This window comes from Mauremys mutica, chromosome 5, assembly GCF_020497125.1.
Source record: "Mauremys mutica isolate MM-2020 ecotype Southern chromosome 5, ASM2049712v1, whole genome shotgun sequence".
Taxonomy (NCBI): Eukaryota; Metazoa; Chordata; order Testudines; family Geoemydidae; genus Mauremys; species Mauremys mutica.
Genome location: NC_059076.1, coordinates 140,516,294 through 140,542,247, shown reverse-complemented (window position 1 = coordinate 140,542,247; position 25,954 = coordinate 140,516,294). Strand labels below are relative to the sequence as shown.

The following is a 25,954-nucleotide window of genomic DNA, read 5'->3' as shown; positions in this document are numbered from 1 at the left end:
GGGCTTTGGCTACACTTACACTTCAAAGCGCTGCCGCGGTAGCGCTTTGAAGCGCTAAGTGTAGTCAAAGCGCCAGCGCTGGGAGAGCGCTCTCCCAGCGCTGTCCGTACTCCACCTCCCTGTGGGGAATAACGGACAGCGCTGGGAGCCGCGCTCCCAGTGGTGGGGCTTTGACCACACTGGCGCTTTGCAGCGCCGCAATTTGCAGCGCTGGAGAGGGTGTGTTTTCACACCCTGCTGCAGCGCTGCAAATTTGTAAGTGTAGCCAAGCCCTGTCTCCCCTTATTTCTTGCTGAGAAGACAAGATGTTTACACAGGCAAAACCAACCCCTCAGTTGCAACAATGTATGCAGTGTTAAAGAACTGACAGGGGTTACTGATCGTTAACACTATCCAGAGTAAATCCTCCTATGCAACCACAGGGCTGTGGCAGGGACACTGCTCTTAAGCAGGCAGGGAGATTTGCACCAGGTGTGAGCCAGGAGGAGCTGTACCAGTAATTGCAGAGATTGGGGCAGTTAAAGTTGCAGCACAAAAATCAAGCGCCCCAAAAATAAAATGAAACAACAAAAGGACAACCTCTGCCAGCCACCCACACCCTGACAGCGTCAATCAGCTGTGCTGGGTGCGATCCTAGGCCCGCCCCCTCGACCCACACTGAGCAGAGCATTGCAGCCGTTTCCCAGTGCCGAAGGATTCCCCCACCGCTTTGCCAGGCACTTGAGAACCAAATGTGAGCTCAGCACCACGCGGCAGGCCCTGCTACCTGCATCATCACTCCCTGCGGCGCTGGAGCTGGGGAAAGGAGAGCTACCCTGCTGAGCAACACCACGAGTAGGCAGCAGGAAAACTGTCCACAGAGAATTGGGGGGAAAGCACTGAGCCCTGATGAGGGACCCACACCAGGCCGGGAGCTCAGAGGCTCAAAGGCCGGGAACTTTGAATTGGAGAGAAGCAAGATGTAGCCAGTGAGACAGCTAGGGCTGGATTAATCCTTGTGGGCCCTACACCTCCTGCATTGCCTGAACTCCACCCCGAGGCCCTGCCCCCCCCCCCACACTCCACCCATGCCCGACCCTGAGCCCCCGTCCCTGCGCAGCCCCTTCTCCCCGAGGGAGGGGGAGGGCAGTGAGCGATGGGCAGGGCCATGGTCCGGGTGCCAGGGCTCCTTCTGAGTGTGGGCCTGGAGCCACGGTGAACCCAATCCCGGAGACAGCTGGTTACTGAGTTACGGGGCGGGCTGCACAGCACACCCCGCGGGGCTGTCTCCCTTTCTCACATACCTCAAGGGCTGTGCTTCTCTTTTCCTTCCCACCGGGCCGGAGTCACTCAAGAGGGCATCTCAACACCCGACTCCAGGTGCGGACCAGAGAGGCCAGCTGTTTGGAAAGGAGCTGTCTGTCTGCAGGAGGCAGAAAGTGAGCCTATACCCTTCGTCCACTCTTCAAGACCCGCTTGCCTTTCCACTTCGGAAATCCTGGTCCCCAGCCAGGGAAGTTCCGTGGTGATTGTCAGGGCCCCGTTTCACTAGTTCTCCAAGCACTGAGCCAGCGCTTGCCAAGAGACAGAGCCCCCCCAGCCAATGGCTCACTGGGCGGCTGCGGTTCAGGCAGGTCAGTTTCACGGCCAGGGGTACACAGGGGAGCGATGTGCCCAGTATCACGGCCGACCACCACGGACTGCCCTGCCCTACCCCGCTGGAGCAGGTACCCATTCTGCAGCTGGAAGTGGCCTTTCAATGAAAGACACTTAGACTGTTCAACACAGACATTCCTTCCTCCAAACTGCCAATTAGCTACTGAAGTTACAGATTCAGCACTCTGCCCCTTCACCTAGCCTGCTCTCCAGAGACACCCTCCAGCAAAGCCCTGCAAGAACAGCGCTGCCAATCCTACTATTTATAAGGCTACAGAAAACAGATCAACTCCTGCCCCCTCCAGCCCCTGTGCCACACAGAGGGACAAACCCTGGTCCTAGAACACCCTTTGTGGATTACCTCTAGTGACCATTCAGGTCTCCTGAGAACACGGCACACCCGTGCAGAGCTCTTCGGAGCTCTCTACCGATCTTGTGAGATACAGAACAACAAAACCCCCAAGAGTTTTGGCAGACACAAACCCTCCTGCTTCAGGGTTTAACTCAACCTCCCCAATACCCATTCAAAAGGCTACTGCTAAGATCATTTCCTGGCCCATCGCTTTGACCATGTCACCCCTCTTCGCATCCCTCCACTGGCTCCCACTGTTCCAGCACAAACAAACTGCTTGGCTTCACTTCCAAGGCCCTTCGCAGCCAGTCCCCACCCTCATTTGCTACCAAGCTGTTGATCCTCGCTCACAATCAGCCCATGGTACCAGCCTCCAGCACCCACTTGCCAAATTTTCACACACCCCTCATGCTTTCTCCCAGGCTGCCCCATATACTGGGAAGGAGCTCCCCACAAACATCTGCAAAACTAACGTATAGTCCTCCTTCCAACTCTCCTCTGCCACAATGCTTGCAAAAAACTGACAACGGTTAAGCTGTCGCTGTGCTCAGACCACCGCCTGTCGTGCTGACCAAAGTGGTCTGATTGTTTCCTTCTGCTCATGTCTGTCTCCATCTCTTGTCTTATGCTGAAACTAAGTCCCTTGGGGCAGGGGCTGGGTTTTATTTTGTTTTGTTTCTAACCAAGAAGTACCATAGCTAAGTATCACCATGTTACAGATGGGACAAGACAGACATGGAAAATCAGGGGTGGCACGAGGGTTGCAACTAAAACAAGACCGGTAAAAAGACACCAGCCATCACGCTACACTCGGACTCCCATCCTTGCTGCCATCAGATTTTGCAGAGAAACTCGGTGCAGACACTTAACCACAGATGAGTGTACTGTTACCCTGAGCACCACTGGGACGTGAAGCCCTTGTAGGCATGAAGCAGTTCTCCAAAAAGGGCCAGATTTTTGGAGCTTAAACGTGCCCACCCTCTACACACCAACATCACAGATCGTTTGAAAACTTATATTATGTATGTTTAGATGAGGTCTGACACGGAGATGTCAAGTGTTGCCATCAGCCGGCAGGCAAGGTAAGATAACAGTGCCCCAAAAGAGCCATTTTTTGCACAATTCCAGAACCAAGGCAACATGACTACGGTGGTTCATTTCAACAACTTACTGCGGTGTCTATTGGTCAAAGCTACCAAACGACAGTGGATTCAAAGATTGTTATTGGTTTTGCGTGGACAAGTCGCCCCCCTCCCCCCGCAGAAACAATGAAGCTGTTTAGCATGTGGCAAAAATGGCAGCTATCAACATTTTGCAATATACTAACACGAAGTGTTTTCATGTCGCATATTCTTAATTGTCAAATATCTCACAAATAGTTTTCTATATTTTCCATTGAAGTTCACTGACCAGATGAGTCTCACGCTGAAGGTTGCCTTGACGCTGAAGGTTGTGCACCAGCTACAGTAGATGAAGTACCTACAGTTTGTACTTCATAGCGGGTAGATATAAAGTACAGAAATTCTTAAGGTAATGCTTCTCCATTGGTAAACTTCTGTATGTACATTGTAGTGTCTAGTCTGCCTGGTAGAAGGTTTTAATTTGCAATTACCTACACATGCTGTACTAGCCTTTGAAATATTCTAGAAACTAGTTTTTGAATTCAGACACTTATGCACAGGTCAGTATTAGAGATGACAATAGACAGCTTCATATTATGAATATGCAAAAGCTATGACCTAACAAGAAGCAGTGAGGACAAAGTCCATAAACAAGTCCTTGTCGCTACATGGAAAAGAGATGAAGGTCACGTTACAGCTCTTACCGACCATATTATCGATAAGACAAACCTATTTGGCCCTGAATCACATCCAGAGGTGCTTACCAACAGATCTACTAGTCTGCATGTAACATCAGATGTATCAAGTCTCCAGACAATAGCAGATGTTGGTGAAGAACAAATGAGGAGATCTGAGAGACATGCACTTGATTCTACTGAGTCATCTAGCTTCAGCCCCAACAAGAAATCTGACATGGAGACCTTTGCTGCCATGGCCAAGGCCACCAAATTTAAGTCTGAGAAGAGAGGGACAATCACAACAGCTGTCAGTCCAGAAATTGTTTTCTACACAAAATACATAGGTATGTTTCAATGGGAACTGGGCATGGTCACCCAATGAGACCCGTGTATTATCCCTGTTTGCTGACGGAACAATGAGAACAGAAGACAAAGCTGAATTAGGCACCAGCTAGAAGCTCAAGTGAAGGAATTCTGGAGCTAAGAGCATGCCACAAAGAAACCACAGTGTACACCAGAGCTGCCCTGGCTGTCTCTCAGGATGGCTGGAGGCTAATGCCACACATTCGATGAACTGGCTGCTGGGTACTTGAGGCAGGCCCGAAAAGGATTTGACAAAGCTAATTCTGTAATCAAAGTCTGACAGATAGGACAACAATACCCCTGTGAAAGCTGCAGAAAGATAGTGCCGGGCAGGATCTAAGGTTGAATTCAGAAAATACCAGGTGGCTGATAGACACCCTGTGCCTCCATGGGAAAAGTTTCCAAAAGTCACATCCAACAAGCAGTCCCTTCTGAGATATATGGTTCAAAATCCACCTGAGACTGTAGGAGCACACCCAACACAAACACGCCTCCTAGCTGGATGCTTTCCAATGGTGAAGTAGCACATCCATCCCCAGCAGCGGTGTTGCAGAAGCCCAAGACCTGTACAGTCCTCAAGGACACAAGGATGCTTCTTCACGCTGTATGTGTCAATATGGCTTTTGGTCCCTTGGAGTCAAAGGAACCATAGTAATGAAGTCACCCGACACAGATGTTTTGGTTCTGGCTGTTCGCTAGTTGCCAAAACTGGAACACACAAACACCAAGTGGACTGAAACAAGCACTATAACCAGCACAGCTGACAAGCACCACTCATACCTGTGCCTGCAACTGGGGACGCACCTCACTCCTGACTCCTGCAATGAATCTCCTCCTGCTCTACACGTGTGAACAGGAGGTGACTGCGTCATCCTTATTGGGTGCACGTAGCAAGGCGACCAAATCGGTGGGGTCTGCCACTCGCCTACTGTCAGCGTTATGCACGTCCGCTCATGCGCCGACGCCAGCCCCCAGGCAACTTGTCCTGGAGCACGTGGAACGTTGCACGGCCCAACAACTGGATCGAACACGTCTCCTTCTGAAGCTAGCCTTGCCCAGAGCTTGGGCCTTGGCCACAGCAGTTTTCTGCACAGGGGGAGCGGGACATGCTGTGAGCTCGCATGGTGCCGGATACCAGCCAGGTTGTTCCGGCTGCACGGGATTTCACTGAACAGAGCTAAGGCCCTGGAAGCCCGGAAAGCACAATAAGGCCTGGTCACTGGCTGACACGGGCCTTTGCTGTTAGATCAGCAGGCTGCTGCTGCTCGCACAAGGAGCAGGAACTGTACAGAACATGAGTGGACTGCATCCTTCAACAAGCTTATTGTTAACGTGTACCACAGCGACGGGCACCAAAACAATACCTGCACAGATAGCCAGAAGGGAAGGAGTTATGTGCAGGGGTCAGAGCCCCGTGTCCCGCACCAACTGTTTTAGCTTTGCATCTCACCTTTCGCCACACTATCCACTGACTTCATTGTAAAACAGCTGTGTCAGTCAGAGGGGGGCAAATTCTCCACTGACTCGCTCCCCCTAGTACAACTCAAAATTGGCCAATATGCAGGGGCGGCTCCAGACCCCAGCACGCCAAGCGCGTGCTTGGGGCGGCATGCCGCAGGGGGCGCTCTGCCGGTCCCAGGAGGGCGGCAGGCGGCTCCAGTGGACCTCCCGCGGACGTGCCTGCGGAGGGTCCGCTGGTCCCGTGGCTTCAGTGGAGCATCTGCAGGCACGCCTGCGGGAGGTCCACCGGACCCTCCGCAGGCACGTCCGCGGGACCAGCGACCGACAGAGCGCCCCCCGCGGTGTGCCGCCGTGCTTGGGGCGGTGAAATGGCTAGAGCCGCCCCTGCCAATATGTATATGTCAGAGCAGGGAATTGGGAAGCAGGTTCCACTGAGGTCAATGGCAAAACTCCCATTGGCTTCATCAGGGCCAAAATTTTACCTCAGGACTCCTGGGTTCTTTCCCAGCTACACAACGAACGGCAAAGGCATTTAGTTGCCCATTGTCTCTCTCCTGGAAGAGGAAAGTAAGAAATCTGACTTATGTTTGCAATGTTACAAACACTAGTTAACATTTGTCAGACAGCTTGTGATGCTCAATATCCATGGAATTTACCCCAGAGTTCACTTCTAGGCCATCCTTTGCAGTACAATTCTCCAGCACGTAAGATTTTCATTTACGAAATCACATTTCTAGGCCTCACATGGTTCCAGAGACATTTCTGAAAACAAGACCAAATATAAAATGATCTAGTGCTGCCTGCCTGAGTCTGCAGACAGCCTGAAACAATGGCTCTAAGAGGGGTGAATCACCCCATTCATCTCAATAGGGTGTTAACCCTGAAATCTAAAGATGACATTCAAATATTAACACTCCAATTCCTTCGCAACTGATCCTTTTCATCAAACACGTCCCCCACATGCAGGCAGTGTGCTTATCACACAATCCCAAACTTCCTCCCTTTAGATGCTGAAAGCCCAACTGTGCCCTGTGTAGGTACAAAGTCCACCAGCTTCTCACCCCCCTAACAATCGCTACAACGCGGCAATGCTTGGTCAGTACAAAAGTGAGTAGTGTCTTAAAAAGTGCAGGATCAGCACAAAATCAACTGAATCATCATCAAACTAAACCCAGGGACGACTGTACTGAATGGATTACTCATTTTCATACTGCATTCTTTAAATAAAGAAAAACAAACACACACCAAAAAAACCCCTCCATTTAATTTAAGTGAGCATGTCTCAAAATTGCCATTCTGCAGCATATGAAAGAGTCCAGCAATCCTGCAGCAGACTAAAGGTCCTGTTCACAGCTGCATTTGCACCACGGCACCTTGAATAAAGGTCTCTTTGCACCATCACAGTGTTTTACTATAAAAATCAGGCAGGTCACATACTGGTCTGAAGTCACGTTGGTGTAAATCTGGAGCAACTTCATTTAAATTAACTATTACTCCCTATGTACTCTGGTTTAACCCAGGCCAGAATCTGGCCCAATGGTTTCATAGCACCCCCTTCAGACTTAAGATGCAATCACACATCAGGCAGCTTCGTGCACATTGTTCACCACTTGTAGCCACTCGTACTGCAGTGTTTCAGGGCTCTACTTCACAGTCCTCCAGCTGTCCTTATCGCTTGGCACTTCAGCCAGAAGGCGCCTCAGAGCTCTAATGCCAGGGCTTTTTAATTCTCATCAACAGTCTGATCTTCTGGTACCTGCATCCCCTCAAAACCCAGGAGTCCAGCTCCAGCCAACTCTTGCCATTTCAGCAGATCTACCTCTTGCCAGGGGCTTGCTTAAGGTCACACCATGGTGGATTCCTTTCCTTGTGGTCTCAATGCCAGGTCATGCTTGCTCAGGCGGCCCCAATGCACACAGCTGAATTCAGCCAGCTTGCACCGTACAGTCTGACTTGATTTGAGAGCGAGCCCAACACATCAAGAAGGTCCATCTGAAGGCAGTAAAGCTCCTGCTTCTCGAGGAGGTCTCCTTCATGCCAACGCTGATATAAAACGGAACCAGCTTGGGGACTAGCACTCTTCAGTGGGATCTGTATTCAGCCCTGCATGGCAGGTATGTCACACACTCAGTTCTGAGAGAGAGAAGAAAGCACCATTAGGGTCCATCAGAGTGCGGCATTTAGCGGCTTCGTACAGCTCTTTGCTGATAAAAGAATAACCACAGCAATCTTCTGGAAAGGAAAGCAGGCAGCCCCTTCTCCACAACGCCAAGTCGGGAGGACTCGTTGCACCCGAAGCACTAATGCTATTGGCTGAGCTGGATGCCGCGGGCTAAGTCCAAGTTCTGTGCCTTCCCTTACCCAGGCTGTTCAGGACTCTTGCCCAACCGTCCCTCACCCCCCGCACCATCCCTGGCAGTTCTGAAGAGCCCACCACTGTAGTTCAGAGGTGCTAATAATGCTTTGCACTTAGAAAGCACTTATCGCCCGAGGATTTCAAAGCCCTTTACAAAATACTAGGGCCGAATCCTGGTCCCACTGAAGACAGCAGGATTTTTCCAGGTTAGCATTATTCCCAATATACAGATGGAGGAACGCAGACGAGGAGAGGCTAAGGGTACGTCTCCACTGCCTGTGCCAGCTGACTTTGGCTAAGGGGCTGTTTATCTGCCTGCGCTCAAGCTGCAGCCTGCACTCTGGGAGCCTCCCACCTTACGAACATCTACACCACAATGAAACAGCCCCTTCGCCCGAGCCCGGCCAGCAGCATGGACCAGCCACGGCTTTTTATTGCAGAGTAAACATACCCTATGTACAGTTACTCAGCATGTCTGTGGCACAGCCGGGAATAGAAGCCAGCTGTCCCAGCAGGCCCCAGAGCTGTGCTGTCACCCCAAGGCCATCCCATCAGAAGGAGAATAGGCCCCACCTCCGATTCAGGATGGACAAAAGTTAACTTAAGGGTGCGTGCAAGGACTCTGTCCCACGCAAAGGGCCAGTGACAGCGTGACGGAGGCTGGCTCGCACCCATCGTCTAGGTAGCCGCATACCACCTGCTCCTCCCCAGAGAAAAAAAGTCATATGGGGCAAGAAAAAGAAGAGACAATAGGAGGAATCGAGTGCTAACACTTCCTACCTTCCATTCCAATGTCTGCAAGTTTCTTGATGCGTGTGTGTTCTCCTTGCTCCTCTGCCATCTCTTCATCTTCCCCTGGGTTCCAATGGTCTTGCTAGGCAACATTTCCAGAGCAGTTCTCCTCCTATTCCACCTCTGTACAGCCTGAGTGCTATCGCTTCAGCAGACTGAGCCAGGAGCCTGCAGAGCCGCCAACCTGGATCGCTTCCCAGGTCAGCCTTTGACACGCAGCAATGCAGCAACTATCCACAGCCGAACATCCCCCCGCCCCAATCTCCACTTTGCCAAGTCCCAAGCACCAAACACCGCAGTTTCTGTTCTAGAGGGGGCAGGGTTAGAGCATTTTTTCAGCTTTGGAGAAGCACTTCCAAGGTTTATTTATGTATTTTTAGTCTCCATGCTACGCCAGGTTAAATGTAAACTTTGCCCCATGTGTTATTTATCTGACAGAGCAGAACTGCAACCGCTGGGTCTGTTGAAACTCTGCCACAGTGTTCTCACATAGGGACTGCATTGCAGAAACACTGCACGGCAATCTCTCTGGTTTAAGCAGCGACTCTCTGTCACAGATCCGAGTGAGCACCCTTTTCTCGCTAGGAGGGGAATCCCAGGAGTGTTTCAAGCTTCTGGAGCCTGAACGGAGCCCAGCCACTGCCCCGATCTTGGGGTCCCGGGTGCTCTCTCAGAACACAGATCTATCTGACATCCCTCAGTGTTGGAACCTGCTGTTCAGCCACCTAGCCCCCCGGGTGCAATGCTGACCCTTCAGATCCTCTCTCCTGAACCTAAACGCACCCCTCCCCCAGAACGCCACTCAAGAGGTGGGAAGCTTCTGGTTTACAGCTGAACTCTCACTCAGGAATGCACGAGCTGTGAAGCCGTCAGCACACACATGCTTTGATACTCTTCCAACTTCTATGCTCTTCTTTATTTAATCATGTAAAGCCCTGGAGAGTAGAGATCACACAAAACAAGGGACCAGCCTAATCGCAATATCCCTCACTAGGTCACCCTTCCCGGGGGGGGAGATCATCTGTGGTCCATCAGGCAGGGTTCTCCACCCACTGGCCTACACTGCCCCCGCCGCCGCCTCCCTCATCTTAACCTGGTGCAAAATAGCTCTCCCCCTCCATGATCCCCTTTATAGACCCTGCTTCTAGGTGAGCAGTTGCAACATCCTGCATGCCCATGGGGAGACTAAGCACAATGACCCACAAGGTACAAGGAGAACTGTCACTTTCCATCGTCAAACCAGTCCCATTTCACAGAGCCTGAAGGGCAGGGGGCCAAAGGCATGGGACATTGTGCAAGCGCCACACAAGTGGAAGAGAGTTTAGGGATCAGGAGGGACTGATCTGTGAGCAAACACCTACAAGGACTGGTCGCAACAGGTGTCCACAATGCTACTAATGAAGTTCGAGAAGATGTCAAACCAAACAAACAAGGAACAGACTTGAGAAGCTGCTGTGTTTGCATACTGATGGGGCCAAGGTGCCAGCATTTTGGTATGGAAAGATGCAAGACATTCCCCATCTGATTCATGACATTGCACGCAATCTTGAGACAGCACTTTGAGAGGCCATGCGGACTACCTATGTGAAAATCCAATACTAAGGACGCCCTGGGTGCAGCTGCGGGGTTTGAACTCAGGACCTTTGGCGCTAAGAGCACAAGTCTCTATTGCCTGAGCTATCTGCCACTCGCCCACTGTCAGCGTTATGCTGTTCCGCTCGTGCACCGACGTCAGCCCCCAGCCAACTTGGCCTGGAGCAGTTGGAATGTTGCACGACCCAACAGTTGGCCTGAAGGATCAAAAAGATGCAGGTCCATTAACTCAGAGGCAGGCGCTGACTCAAACCTCTGTAACTGGGCTCGCCACTAGAGGGCAACCAAGCCATGAATAGTGGATTACACAATAAACAAAGAGTCCTGTGGCACCTTATAGACTAACAGGTTTTGGAGCATGAGCTTTCGTGGGTGAATCCCCACTTCATGGGATGCTGCTTTTACAGATCAAGACTAACCCGGCTCCCCCTCTGATACCTGACGACAAACAATGCCGATGCAAGTATGTCACCAAAGCTACAGCAGCAGCTGAAGCCGATAAGGAGCATTAGATGTTATCACTTATCTGGGTACTTTAGCCAGCGGTAACGTGAATGTGAGAAGACTGTGTTGATTGGTGTCTCTGGAGAGAGCTGCTGCAGATGTCAGCAGAAGCTCCGGGTTAATTAAAGAGCACAAGTGTGCGCATTTTATGGAAACAAGTATTGGCTTGATGTGAGACACAACAGTGGTGCCAGCCGTGTTAAAGAGACGAAGGTTGCCAAACAGAGCTCTGCTGTGTTCTCAGAGGCACGTGTGTGTTTAGGACTTACTCACCAGCCAGATCCCCACCTACACGCCATCGGTAATTGGTACAACGAAGAAAGCTTTAAAGAGGCTTAAACCTGTCTGGGAAAGACGGAGGGAGAAAAGGAACTGGAAAAACTGCCTGGAAGACATTTCAGAGCCTGCACCAGACGCCGCAGCCATTCAGTGTCTGACTTATGCCGGCTTCACAGGTCCAAAGAACACAAATTGTATGTTTGTGTAAGACCGTAAATCACTTCTGTTGCAGTTGTCCCAATCATGATCAGGGCCCCTGTGCTAGGTGCAGCATCAACATGGTGGGACACTGTCCTTGCTTTGGAGATTTTACAATCTCAACAGACAGCAGGAGAGAGGTAAGGATCCCTACTCCTGTTTACAGATGGGGAAAACTGAGGCACAGGGTAGCTTAAGGGACTTGTTGAAGGTCAGACAAGGAGTCTATAGCTGAGCAGGTACCAGGTCCCCCTAGTCCCAGTCCAGCACCTTCACCAGAAGGCCACTCTTTGCAGGGGTCAGTAACATGCAAACACAGGAAAACCTCAAAATGTTAAGTTATACTTCAAGAAACTAAACACGGGTGTTGTATGAAGATGCTGCAGTCTCCTTCCTCTGAAGTATTAGCAATGGCCACAGGACACCGACTGGGGTGGGCCAGTGCCCAAACTCTCTCTGTGCCTCCTGAGGGCTTGGCTGGCTGGTTCTTGCTCACATGCTCAGGGTTGAACTGATCAGCATCTGTGGGGCTGGGAAGGAATCACTCCAGGGCAGATTGGCAGGGACTTCGGGGATATTCCACCTTCTTCTGCAGCGTGGAGTGCGGGTCACTTGCTGGAATTATCTTGGTATCTGCCCATCCGATTCTCTGTCCGTAGCACAGAATGGTTGAGTCTCCTGGGGGCTGTAATTCTTTGGTCTGAATCCTGTTGTTGAGTTAGTCTGCAGGCGATGTGGGTGCCCATACAGGAGGTCAGACTGCATGATCCCATGAACCCTTCTGGCCTCTATGACTCCCAGGTGCATGTCTCCATCCAATCCTACTTGGCCACAGTGACTAACCCAGGATCAGAGGAGGAGAGTCTCCAGCTGAGCAGTGGGGAGAGGAAGGCAGTGGGTATTGCACACAGAGGGAAGAGGGCTTTCCCACTGTCAGCGTGCTGCCGTATGGATGGATGTTCCATGATTTCGGTGGGGAGAAGAGGCCAGAATGAAAGTGGAAGAAACGGGGAATTCATGGGAATTAGCTATAGTTAACGGCTCCACAGTGCTTCCAATACGTAAGCCACTGTATAAAAGCCCAGTTAAAGCTGTCCGAGGGGCTAGCACTGCATTTCCACTGCACTTCCCAAGGCTTGTTTGCTTTCTTGTGTCTTCGTTAAAATACAACCAGGACTTGGCACACACTGACTTTCGCGCTTGCTTTTTAAAAACCGCAATTGTGTATTAAAGATTCCCACCCCCGGTTAAGACGTTGACAATCTTAACCCTACCACCTTCAATGGCCCGCAGAAAAATGTGGCCTTGTGCCATTTTTGATTCTTTTTGAGGGATGCAAAGGCTTGAGCAGTTTGTCTGGGCCGCTCCAGGTGACACCTCATTCCCATTTCGTTAGCCAAGTTGCTTCTTCGCAACTGATTATCACAGAACCATCAAATTCAGCTTTACACAATGTATTCTCTGTGCTCACCACAGCTCCAGATCACAGCTCTCGTCCCTACAACCCAACAGGGCACGGAGCGTTCCCAGCCTGTTCAATTCAGGTGTCAGCTTGTAAGACACATCCTCCAAGATCCCCAAAAGTTCTCCAGCAACACCAGGGAGAAGCAGAGCCAGAGCTCCTGAATCCTATGATACAGACAGAAGCCAGAAACAGCCCTTAGAAACAGGCTTTCACTGGCCGAGCAAAGCAAGGCCTTACACAACTTGACGGCATCTGTCTATAAGGTGATGACTGGACACAACGTTCAAAAGTTAATTCCAGGGAACGATGGGCAAAACTCTGTTGAGTCTGGTGGAAAAAAAAAAAAATCAGAAAAACAGAAGGGGGAAATGGGGGCCACACAGAGCCCCTGGCTCCTGGTTAGCAGAGCTAGCAGCTTCAGCCACCTCTGTAAAAGGTTATAGCTCAGAGAACCAGCTGGTAACAGCCACTAACACCCCCCATCTCAGCGCTGCCCATGCTCCCAAGGAAGTCTAAAATGTTGACCACCCCCCACCAGAGTGACTTACCTCTCAGCAAGAAAAAATACTGGTGGGCGCTTTGGTTTGCAGAGCCCCTGAAACAGGGAGGGAGGTCGTAGGGAGTCCCTGACAGAGTGGGATGGGAGGGTGACACCAAAGGGGCTTGTAGGGGGAGTGGAAAGACGCTCAGAGCCCCCGGTGCATGCAACACGCGAGACCCGCTAGTTCCTTTTTTAAATCCTTTGCAGCTCCCCTTTACCTGCGGAGGGGCTCTTGCGACACCGGAGAACGAAGTTTCTCAGCGCGTCAGCTGCTTCACTTCCCTGGCAATCAGTGACTAAGATGGAAAATATATTGACGTCTGCTTGCTGCTACCTGCTCAGAGCGAAGGCACAACATACCCACGAGCGTCCCGCTGTTAGCGCAATCCCCACTGCCTGCGAGAGAGGCTTTAAACGCTCAGCTCTTGCTCCGTGCACCAAGACCGAACTCATGAGAACAAGCAAAAGTGACTCCACCCTGATGAATCTTAGCCACACTTGGCACGCAGGGAAGTTGGAGACTCCAAGCCAAGAAATGAAGGACACGCACTACAAAACCCATCCCCCCACTGCTGCCTAACCAGAAGCCAACCCTGGGAATGGAGTAGGGATCCCCCCCCCGCCCCGCCTGGTGTTGCAAAGTTCTTGCCCCAGCATGTTATGTTGTGCAAGGCACATCTTCTGCCCTTTCCCGAGAGCCAAATGCAAGAAAGGCGGCACAGAACGTAGTGCTAATTCAACGTGGGTTCTAGGCTTGCGTTTGCCACTTTGTGTGGTCTTGCTGCCTAACTTCTCATCTCACAATTCCACCTCCGTACAGTGAAGCTAGAACATGGACCCCCACAGAAGGGCCATGAGGCCTAACTCATTGGGGTTTTAACCCCCAAAGGAGGTGCTCACATTCTACAGCCACAGAGACGGGTTTAGGGCCAGTCAGTGGGGAATGCCAAGGGCTGTGCCCCAGGGGCTGGGCTAGGGATCCCACCACCGGGCTGGGAATCCTGGTGTTTACACACTGGCTGATCATTTACCACAGGAAACAACTTCGACACAGAAAACCCAGCTCTCCTCTCTCTGGATACTCACATAGCTCTCCGCCTTCGCACCCAAGAGCAAAGGTTTTCTAGCAAACGTTTTGTTGGCCAGTAGATACCACCCCAGCTGTACAACATACTTCAGGCTTCAAACACTCACATTTTAGCTGAAAAAGTCACATCCAAAAAAAAATCCATTACATCTCCCTCCCCCAAGCCCTAACCATCACCGCAGAAGGGTTCTCTAGAGTATAGTTTCAAAGTTCCTACCATGTTTCCTAGGAGTCTATTCCACACAGTCTGACTCCCTGTAGAGGCAGGTTCACCTGGACTCCCCCCGCCCCAACTCAGCTTAATCAAATTTCTACCAACCCAGCCTGTGGCTATGCTAGACGTTTATTAGCCTGATGCAGCCCCACTACCCACGGCCACAACCGGAGAGTGAGTGTAGACAGCCACCAGCATTTGAACCATGGGTTCATCTGGCTGTGCCCCCAATATGGGTCCAGATGATATCGTGGTGTATCTACAGCCGCAGAGCGGCACCAGTGCTAGAACAGGGAGTAATTGAGAGAAAAAAGATTCTAGTGCAGACAAGACCTCAAGTCCCCTATGGAATTCTTCACCTTCCCTAGAGTCTGTGTCCTTCAAACACCTGCAGTGCACTAGAATACTCCTACGCACGCACCTTAATACTAGTCTTGTCAACTACACAGATTTCGTTCCTCTGATCTTTCTTCACAAAAAGAAACTGCTTGTGCATCTAGCTTCTCCACTCGCCTCTCATCCTTCTGGTCCTTGGGCACCTAGAACAGCGCTCTAGATCCCATCTCACCAGTGCCGTTATCTGGTTAACTGAGGAGTTACCAGTGCCCTGCTCCATGGCATGACGACTCGCCATACACAGCCCAAAACTACACTTCTCTGCATTTCAACACAAACTCATGGCTGATCTGCAATCCGTCACTGCCCCTAGGTCTCTTTCCATTTAAATTTCTCTTCCACGTTCATTCGGGTTCCTTCTCCAGTTTGCTGAAGGATTTTAGAGTATCGTGTCATTTACCTAAGTGACCCTCAAGCTGTTCTCTCATTAGCTAAGTAACGGCACTAACGTTTGCCGCGGCTTACATCAGCGGAACAGATGGGGGAATCCACAATGGTTTTAAAAAAGAATTTAGGCTGCCAAGAAATTAGATCCCATTTCAATCTCGGATTTGGATGCCCATCCCGCCCCATGCTGCCATTTTAATCAGCTTTTGATGTGTGGCAGCCCACAGCAGGTCAGAATCCCCTCCAAAGCAGGATACGGTGGTCTCAAATTCCTCCCCATACCCGCACAAAGTTAGCGTGATCTCCGCATGCCGGCCTGGAAAGCATGGTGCTAGTTTAAAGAGCTGGTCAATGTTCAGAACCCTTCACTACAGCTTTTCAGTACTATTTGGCTACAGGGTAAAATGACATTGTAGCCTTGAGTGTGGGACAAGGGCTTCTACTGCATTTGTGCGGCTCACAGCGCAGTGGGGTCCTGGTCCAAAGGAGGCTCCCGGAGTGTCACTGCAGCACAAAATAACAAATGCTGTAACCAAAGTGGTGCTCTAGGCCATAAACAACCATTGCTTGTCTACACTCCAAGGAAGCTGCCAGGGACTGAGCTGCGAGATTGCATCAGAAGGTGGCCTAGCCAGCAGAATGCGACACACGTCAAGGAATGGCCTGGTACTGAACCCTGCTACTCTAGTTACTAGCAGCAGGTGTCATCTGGGGAAGTATTCCAGCCTCCCTCAGACGTGTCAGATTAGATCATCACAATGATCCCTCTTCTGGCCTTGGAATCTATGAATCTACCAGAAAAAAAAAAGCCACTTGCCCCTCGGCATAGCCAGCAGGTGCCCAGTAACGAGAGAGACAGGTAACAGCCCAGTGCAGTTGCTACATACGAGCATGTCACCCACAAGCACCCAGAGAAAAGCCTGCAAACAGAAGTCCCCCGAGATGGGACATCTCAGTGAAGAGAGCCCCCCCGCAATGCTCTTTATCTGGAGAACATCAGCCCACTCTCAAAATAGCCCTGTACTTACATACCAGCCAATTACCACTAAAGATCACACACCCCTCCCATTAGCAGGGCAGTGCCTTCCTGGGTACGCACTCCTCTGTATTTATCTATAGTACTTAGATGGCTCCATCACCACAGCATCCGAGCACCTCATGATCTTTCATGCAGTCATCCTTGCAACCCCCTGCAGGGCAGGGCAGGGCTATTATCCTCATTGCACAGAGGGGAAACTGAGGCACAGGCAAAGGTTCTTGCTCAAGGTCACACAGGAAGTCTGTGGCAAAGCACGGAACTGAATCCAGGTCTCTCAAATCCTAGGCTAGTTCCCTATCCACTGGGCCACGCTGCCTCTCTACCATTCCCTTCCCCACAACCTGCGTTAAAGCTTCCAGGGCTGCCGGTGGCACTGCATTCCAAGCAGTCCAGAAACAGCCTGCTTGAGGCACTCTCTCTTATCCACACCAGAGGAAAACATGCATTAGCTGGTAAGGGGCAGACAGGCAGGTTCAGGAACTTGAATTTCAGCAACACGCTTCATCCTTCAATGACACTGCCAACCTGGGCTGGATATTGACTGGTGACCCAAAGGTGACTGGCTTAGTGCAGGGGTGGCCAACCTGTGGCTCCGGAGCCACATGCGGCTCTTCAGAAGTTAATATGCGGCTCCTTGTATAGGCACCGACTCCAGGGCTGGAGCTACAGGCGCCAACTTTCCAGTGTGCCGGGGGGTGCTCACTGCTCAACCCCTGGCTCTGCCACAGGCCCTGCCCCCACTCCACCCCTTCCCGCCCCCTCCTCTGAGCCTGCTTTGCCCTCGCTCCTTCCCCCTCCCTCCCAGAGCCTCCTGCATGCCGCAAAACAGCCGATCGGGAGGTGCGGGGAGGGAGAGAGAGGTGCTGATCGGTGGAGCTGCTGGTGGGAGGCAGGCACTGGGAGTGGAGCTGAGGGAGCTGACAGGGGCTGCTGACGTATTACTGTGGCTCTTTGGCAAGGTACATTGGTAAATTCTGGCTCCTTCTCAGGCTGGCCACCCCTGGGCTAGTGCATCACATTACCAGCTCTTGTGGCCACCCTCAAATCACCACATGTAACTGGAACAAAGCTCAAGATCACTTTGTGGACACGATTTAAACTGTCCTTCCTTCACGCACGCACTGGTTTCTATAGGGTTGCTCACAAGCATTGGGATGCTGCTGTTTTTCTCTAAAAATAATAAAAAGTACCCTTGAAGTGTTTGTTTAGAAGAGAACCATGAAAAGTGAAGTGGATTTTGCCAATTCTGGGAGCCTCCTGAAAGCCTGATGGCATCTCCTCTTTGAATGGCTTGAGAGGGAAACAAAGTCAGACACATTTTTAAAAAAGGGCGGGGGGGGCCTTCTGTGGAGAGTTTTTGCCTGCCTGGGCACCATTCCTTAGCAGGACGCTTGAGCCAGCCAACCTGCGCACGCGCACACACAAGCCCACCCAAACACAAGGCTGGGAATCTATTCCAACACTCCTGAGAGCCGAACAGCTCACATTCCCAGCACTTCAGTAGGAAGCCTGGTGCGCCACGTTAATGTCTTCAGGGGGGAGGGGAGCTATTAGACATCGGATAAAAATTTTATTCCAAACAAACTGGGAGAGTCAGCAGGAGAGGAGGGGAAAAAGAAAAACCAGCCACGTCACAGGCTGACTTCGCTCAAATCCTTCCAAAGCTTTAGTCTGCCTCAGGTTTGGATGCAGCAGCGTGCTGTAGAATCCAGGTACAATCAGACAAAGCATCGCCAGGGCTCACAATGGTTTCAGGATTGGAGCCACGAGACAAGTGACAACAAGCGTGCAACTCTACACTAACAGCCTTCGGTGCTTTATTCCTGCAGCATCTACGTGCCCAGGCAGCATGTTCCAGCTCTGCCCCCGTTCACGAGAATCCGAGACCACTTGGCACAAGGTCTGCCCAACCCGTTGGTCTGCTATTCCTCAGGCACCAAAAATTCCTGTCTCTGCAAGGCAAACCCAGCTACAGGTCCAGCACCTTCCTTTGTTCCCCTTCTATGGGTCACCACTCGGTTTAGGACCAAGAGATTACAGGCCTAAGTTAAGGCACCAGGATCTGGGCTCCTATCCACTGCTAACACAGGAGTACTAGTAATATAATAGTTTGTTTACATCACTCATGCAAATGACTAGAATTCCTATACTCATCTCCAGTAACCATTCCAGTGGGAGTTCAAATATTTCTTCTTACGAGTCAAGCATATACCTATCTCCCCCCAACACAAATAATGACCCCTTTTGGGCTGAGACTAAGCATGGATGTTTTTAGGCTTGGCAGGATTCAGTTTTTACTTTTTATAATTTCAACCAGTAATATCGATGTTTATTCTGAAGCATTTTTTATTTTTATCATCAATTTCAATGTGCACAGCTGTGGGAAATTATGGAGGGCTCAGACATTAATTGCTTAATGATAGCAAATGTTGCGATTCAAAAAGCTAAAGCTTTCTAACTGTTATAACAAAAACTGTCAATATCACATGTACAAATATACCAAATAAATATCCTTAACTCAAATGCTAATTAGTTCTCAAGCACTATTCGTCTTACTTTGCCTCTCTGTACGTTTCGATCATGTATGGCAATTTTTTTCATCCGTGTGAGTGTACACGGTGAAATCGACATTCACCGACATTTGCCGATAACAATCTAACCCTTCCAAGTCTGGACATTCTCAACCCAGGATCTATATAAAGTTACGAGCAGCTGAGTGAACACAGAGGGAAAGATTTCCTGCAACCTGAACTATGGCATTCACGGTCATGAGAGCAACAGGACCAAACGCCAGCATGCACCGGATTCAATTGGCCGTCCCAATCACCTGACCAGCAAGGAGGCCCAAGGGTCAGCCAGAGAGAAAAGTTGTGTGTGACTGGCCATGATGTTCTCATACCAATATACAACCTGTCACTGCACGTTACGGTGGAACCTGAAGAGCCGGCATGTAACAAGTACCTGAACCATGCAAGGCAGGGAAGGAGCTAAGCAGCATGGAGCCTGGTCGCTGACCTTGTTCTTCCCCCAATAAGACAGACATGATTCTGGAGAAAGTGGGGCTTGCAGTTCAGTAGGAAGCACTCTGCCCTCTGACTCAATCCCCAAAACCTCTGGCCAGCAGGTAGCAAGGGTCCCTGTGGTGCGGGATAGGCTGTCTTTTGGGTGAAGATTAAAACAGCCACTGGTGATCATTGAAGACCCATGTCCTGAGATGAAAAGCTGTTAGCCCCAGCATCCAGGCCCCTTTTCAATGCGGGATAATTACATTAAGGCACCAAGGCTATTGTGTCCCATTCAGAATTTTAGGCAGCTTTAATTGTACTCTGCCAGTCTACAGCACCTTCCATCACAGAATCGCAGAAGAGCCATGTGTGAATTAGGTTTCCACAGCCCCCCGCAGTGTAAAAGCATTATCCCCACTCCCAAAAGTCAGCAGATCTGACTCTGGCTCTGCAGGCAGGATCAGGCAGCATAGAGAAACACTGGAAAGTTAGTTTCTTTTGCTTTGTTTTGTAGTAGATTGAAGTGCATCAGCAGAGAGGGTGAGGGGCAGGACACACAGAGAGCAGGAAAGCTGCATGTCAGGACTGAGGTGCACCAGCAAATTTGTGGATGGGAGCCAAGGAGTGGAACAGCAGGGAGTGCTGTGGGTCAGGATTGAGGGGACAAGGGGCTGGCACACTGAGGTTTGTTAGCCAAGATTAGTTGAGATATGGAGAGCTTGGGAAGGGGGGAGGGTGATAATTGCACAAGACCTGCCCACAGACCGGGCATCATTCCTCACGAGTACTGCTCTCACCCACAAGAAAAGTTCATTGGTCTTTTTGCCCTTTGAGCCTCGCCGTGATTTCTCTGGCAGACACGTGTAGGCAAAACAAAGGAGAAACCCACGAAAGGAAGTTCTGGCACCGGAGATGCACAAATGTATTTCAAAACTAATGGCTGTCTGGTAACCTGCTGAAAGCCTGCAGCTGAGTTGTATTTACTGAGATTGCTTCTCTGTCAGGTGCACACCTGCTTGTTGTGGTACGATTTCCACGTGCGTGCTGGATCAATAAAGCACTCCAAAGCCTAAGCCATCAGCTGGAAACCAGAAGTTCCCAGACAAGGAACTCCACAGAGAGGACAGAGGAGTAGGTGATATTTTCAGTTGATAATACCGATTCTGACATCGTCCCGATGAACATGCTAACTCACTGCACGTAGGCCTGGCAGGACACATGGCTCTGGCCTCTACTATAGGCAACGGCTGCCTTGTCGGGGAATCTGCTTCCCCAACTGCGAGGCACCTTTCTGTTAGGTTGTGTGCAGCTCTCAGAACAGCAAGGAATCCTCACTGGGTGAGGAGGTTCATTTCCTTCTGCAGATGTAAGCCACTCTAGCAGGCTTGCTCGTCTTTAATGTTTGACCTACACTAACTAAAGTATTACATTGCACAGCACAGTTCAGTGCAACCACATGGTGGCAGTGGGGATGCAATCCCAAAGTCCTTGCTCCAACAGCAATGGTTCCATTTAGGGCTGTCGATTAATCGCAGTTAATTCACGCGATGAACTCAAACCAATTAATCACCATTCATCGCAGTTTTAATCGCACTGTTTAATAAGTTTCAATTGGTATTCTCGTGTTAAATATTTTGGATGCTTTTCTATATTTTCACATATACCTTGTATTCTGGGTTGTAACTGAAATCAATATATTTGAAAACGTAGAAAACATCCAAAAATATTTAAATAAATGGTATTCTATTGTTTAAGCGATTAAAAAAATTAATCGCATGATTAACAGCCCTAGTTCCATTAGCTGTTAATGCTGTAAGGTCTATGACACATGGTAGTCCAGTTGCAATTCCATCCAGGAGGGGGAGGGGACAGTGGCTTGTGCATGCACACACTGCCTTACAGTATATTACTACACATATCAGCTGTGCCCTGCAGTTCTCACACCACCCCAGATAAACCAGACAGTATCTTAGACGAAAAACCATTGAGGATCTTCATTTTTCCAGTGCTGCAACCTTGCTCAGTGTCTATCTGATTTGCTTACCGTGAGCCAGTGCACATGGCAGCGGCTGGACTAGAAAGTGCTAGGACTCCAGATTAGCCCCTCAGAGCTTGGTGCTGAACTTACCGCCAGTGAAATAGTTAACGTTGACATTTAAGTGTCATATGGGGGTACGACATACCTCACAGGGCTGCTGTTTCCAACTGTCTGCAGACGTGGGCAGACAGGTCCCATTTGTGGTTCTCTTTTCACCCAGAAAGCCTAGGAAATTTTTAATGAAAGCTGCGATTCTGCAGAATCCAACGGGGCCACCTGGTGCAGGGAACTGACCAGCAACACCTCAGTCCATCTCCACATATGCCAGCAGACAGCACATCGACCAACTTACTTTCCGGGGTTCTGCACGAATCATGCCCTCACCCAGGGTCACATGAGAAAACAGGCCTAAGGGCTACAGGACTCTCAGATATACCCCCAAACTGGACTAAATAAAGGATTTCTGTTAAGCACACATAAAACCAGCAATGCCAGAGCCAGTTCAACTTCTCTTCCAAGAGTCTATGGCCATCCTTAGGCCCAAGGTTACAGACCAAGTGCCTTGCAAACATTCATCTCTACGGCCTAGCGAGGAGTGATACCAAGAGGCTCTGGAAGCAGCAGTGTCCACAGGACCATGATCAGGGCACAGCCTGGCTGAAAGAATAAGGCAGAAACATTTTGGGGGGAAGGGGAAGCAAATCTCAAGAGCTCCAAGTGCCTCCTGAGAAGAGGGTGGAGAAAGCCCTTTTACAGGGGGAGCAGATCCCTATGAATTCATCAGACCACCATCACCCAGCCCTATGCTGAGCTAGCAAGTATATTACATCACTTCTGGGCCTCTGGGAACCAGCGCAAGTCCTCGCCTTAGGCTGCAAGTGACATGCTACAGACAGACAGCTGCCCAGCAGCACAGAGAGGATGATCGCGGAGCAGCTTTCACATTTCTACTATAGTATTTCCCACCTCCACCCTTGAGTATGATAGTCCTGCCCCAAAAGGCTCCTGCAGGGAGATTAAGATTTGGAGGAACCTTCAAGGTGGTTAAAAAAAGTTCAAATCATCCTAGGAGACCCATATCCCAGACTGTGAGTTCAAAGGTACGACTGTCCTTCCTCCACCAAGAAGGGAGGACACATTGCTAACCGCCATGACAGTCTCACTACAGTGCGTCATCCTGTTTCTAGTTTCATCCCTTTTCACCCGAGAGCACAGGTAAAGCCACCAGTGACATGCTACTTTCTCAGGGATCCCACGAGGAGCTAATAATATGGGCCAAGGCAGCTTTCTCTGGCCTCTGGCTTAGCCACAGCCAACTGTGCTTAGTTATAATGTTTAATCCATCACCGCACCGTGCCCAGCACACAAGCCCATTTGTGCCGGCTACTACGAGAGATGAAAGCAAGAGGAAATTCAAAACTTTTTGACAGCTCCAGACCACAACGGCCTGGCAAAGAGAAGCAGAACGGACATGGATGCTGTTGCTGTCCCCAGTGGCTCCCGTTCAGCCATTACAAAGAGAACATGCCAGGAGAGCAGAAGCTCCCGAGTTACCCGGGAGGTAAAGAATTAATTAGGTGTGTGCGCGTTACAGAAATCATTCAGATTGTTTAAATCTCATGGGGAGTCCATGAGAATCTCTCACAAGTAAGTCACAGAGCAGGAGACCCGGAGAACCCCTCCCCGTCGGAGCCCATCCGCCAGGACCCATACAACCATGGCCCCTTCCTCAAAGGTTATGCAGAGACATCACCCCATTAGGCTGATTTTAAGTACCCAAGCTCACCATGCTCTTGGGACATGAGCCCCACGGGCTACTTGACGGCTCCCCTACCATTTAATAAACTCCTGGGGGCACGGAGGAGAAGTCCTGCACAACATCTGCAGGGAGAGTAAGTTAAGGGTCTAATTCTACCAGGCCCCACAGTATTGGCTCCCGGCCTAGGCAACGGCAGCCAAATCAGGAGCTTCACTCTCCTCCTGTCTGAGGCGCTTTCTGTGGGAACCCACTTTGCCCACTGAACTAGATAAGGATTATGACAATCTCCCCTGTCACGGCGACATTCTAGGGCGACCAGCCTGGTTTGAGGGCAGGCTCACAGCCAGGGCGGAGGGGTGGTAGTAAACGTTAAAGCAGCATATCCTGGACAGCTCAGCCAAGGGATGCCATGTCCCCTCCTGTCCCACCCATTTCCAGTGGCACCTGAGGTCAAGCGGACAATCCCAGAAAAGGCAACCAAGAGCACACCGAGGAAGAGAACAGGAAGTGGTACCCAAGGGGGTCCCCATGTGGGGAGGATGTAGGGGAGGGCAGACCCCAATGGGAAGCCCAGGCAGGAGGGCTGCTCCTAGGAGGAAGGGGCAGAGCTGAGTGGACAGGGCTAGTCCTGGGGCCGGTGGGTATCCTGGAGAAATGTCACAGGGGATGGGGGGGGGGGAACCCTGGGGAGGGGTGTTCCATGGAAGGGGCTGTTCGCGGGGGAAGCAATGGGAATCCCAGTGAGGAGGGCTGGTCCTAAGGGGCTTTGATGGGGGAAACAGAGCTCAGCCTGATTGGGGGGGGGGGGGGAATCAGTCCTGCGGAGGACACAGCCCAGAGGAGGGAGGCCAGTCCCAGGGGGAACACGATGGAAGGGTCTGCCTGGGGGGGACAGAGCCCAGAGGAGGGGGTGGGGGATGGTCATCCCAATGAGAATCCTGGGCAGGAGACTTGATGGGGGGGGGGGGGAAAGCCCAGAGCAGGGGGAGCGGTCCCGGGGGGGGCGGGGGAAGATCTGGATGGGGGGCGGAGGAGCCCGGGGGGGCGGGGCCAGGAGCCGAGGGAAGGAAGATGGGGGGGGGCCGGGAGCGGTCCCAGGGAAGGGGGGGAAGCCCAGAGAAAGGGGCATTTCCCGGGGGATCCCGACGGGGGGGCGGTCCTGGGGGAAGAGCCGGGGGATCCCGATGGGGGGGGACAGGGTGAGAAGAGCCCGGGGGCGGGAGACAGAGCCCAGAGAAGGGGGCATTTCCCGGGGACCCCGAGGGGGAGGCGGTCCCGGGGGGGGGGACAGAGCCCAGAGAAGGGGGCATTTCCCGGGGGACCCCGAGGGGGAGGCGGTCCCGGGGGGGGGGGCCGAGCCCAGAGAAGGGGGCATTTCCCGGGGACCCCGAGGGGGGGTGGTCCCGGGGGGGGGGAGGCAGAGCCCAGAGAAGGGGGCATTTCCCGGGGACCCCGAGGGGGTGGCGGTCCCGGGGGGGGGCAGAGCCCAGAGAAGGGGCATTTCCCGGGGACCCCGAGGGGGAGGCGGTCCCGGGGGGTGAGACAGAGCCCAGAGAAGGGGGCATTTCCCGGGGACCCCGAGGGGGAGGCGGTCCCGGGGGGGGAGGCAGAGCCCAGAGAAGGAGCATTTCCCGGGGACCCCGAGGGGGAGGCGGTCCCGGGGGGGGGGGAGGCCGAGCCCAGAGAAGGGGGCATTTCCCGGGGACCCCGAGGGGGAGGCGGTCCCGGGGGGGGGGCGGCCCAGCCCAGAGAAGGGGCATTTCCCGGGGACCCCGAGGGGGAGGCGGTCCCGGGGGGGGGGACAGAGCCCAGAGAAGGGGGCATTTCCCGGGGGACCCCGAGGGGGGGCGGTCCCGGGGGGGGGGGCAGAGCCCAGAGAAGGGGGCATTTCCCGGGGACCCCGAGGGGGAGGCGGTCCCGGGGGGGGGAGGCAGAGCCCAGAGAAGGGGCATTTCCCGGGGACCCCGAGGGGGGGCGGTCCCGGGGGGGGACAGAGCCCAGAGAAGGGGCATTTCCCGGGGGATCCCGAGGGGGAGGCGGTCCCGGGGGGGGAGGCAGAGCCCAGAGAAGGGGGCATTTCCCGGGGGATCCCGAGGGGGGGCGGTCCCGGGGGGGGAGGCAGAGCCCAGAGAAGGGGCATTTCCCGGGGACCCCGAGGGGGAGGCGGTCCCGGGGGGGGGGGACAGAGCCCAGAGAAGGGGCATTTCCCGGGGACCCCGAGGGGGAGGCGGTCCCGGGGGGGGGGCAGAGCCCAGAGAAGGGGCATTTCCCGGGGGACCCCGAGGGGGGGCGGTCCCGGGGGGCCTGAGGGCCAAGACCCCTCTCTCCCGCGCGGTACCTACCTGGCCGGGCTCCGCCTGCGCCGCAGGGGCCTCTCCGCTCGCCGAGGCCGCACACGCTGCTCTGCTGCCACACGCACACCGCTACCTTCAAGCGCTCCCCTGGCTCTACAGGCTGGCCCCGAGCCTCATTGGCGGAGGTGCCTGTCACTCTCCCTGCACTGCAGCACGAGGGCCCGCCCTCTCTTCTCCATTGGTGGCGCCGCGCTCACACATTCGCCCCATTGGCCTATGTGGCTGTCGTACATTCCGCCCCCCCGAGCCCCACCCTCTCCCCTTCCCGCGCCTCTCTATTGGCTCCGTGAGGCAGACTCTTGCAGCCCATTGCTCAGAACGTGCCCCTCCCCTCTCCC

At 52.4% G+C, this 25,954-nt stretch overlaps 1 protein-coding gene across 5 annotated transcripts in view; it reads right to left on the bottom strand.

The window, feature by feature from the left end:
- Positions 1-25,750, bottom strand: part of PAIP2B (poly(A) binding protein interacting protein 2B) — a 42,383-nt gene extending 16,633 nt beyond the window's left edge. The window contains exon 1 of one of the 5 annotated variants that reach the window (XM_045018770.1): positions 25,605-25,750. Coding sequence is in view for 2 of the 5 variants with exons in the window: in XM_045018769.1 (XP_044874704.1) it covers positions 8,746-8,806 (61 nt within the window). In the remaining 3 variants the exon portion in view is untranslated. Of the gene's footprint in view, positions 1-8,745; positions 9,015-13,037; positions 13,063-13,555; positions 13,744-25,604 lie in introns of those variants that run through there. The other 4 variants (XM_045018771.1, XM_045018772.1, XM_045018769.1 and 1 more) reach the window with 4 other exon arrangements.
- Positions 25,751-25,954: the final 204 nt, after the last annotated feature.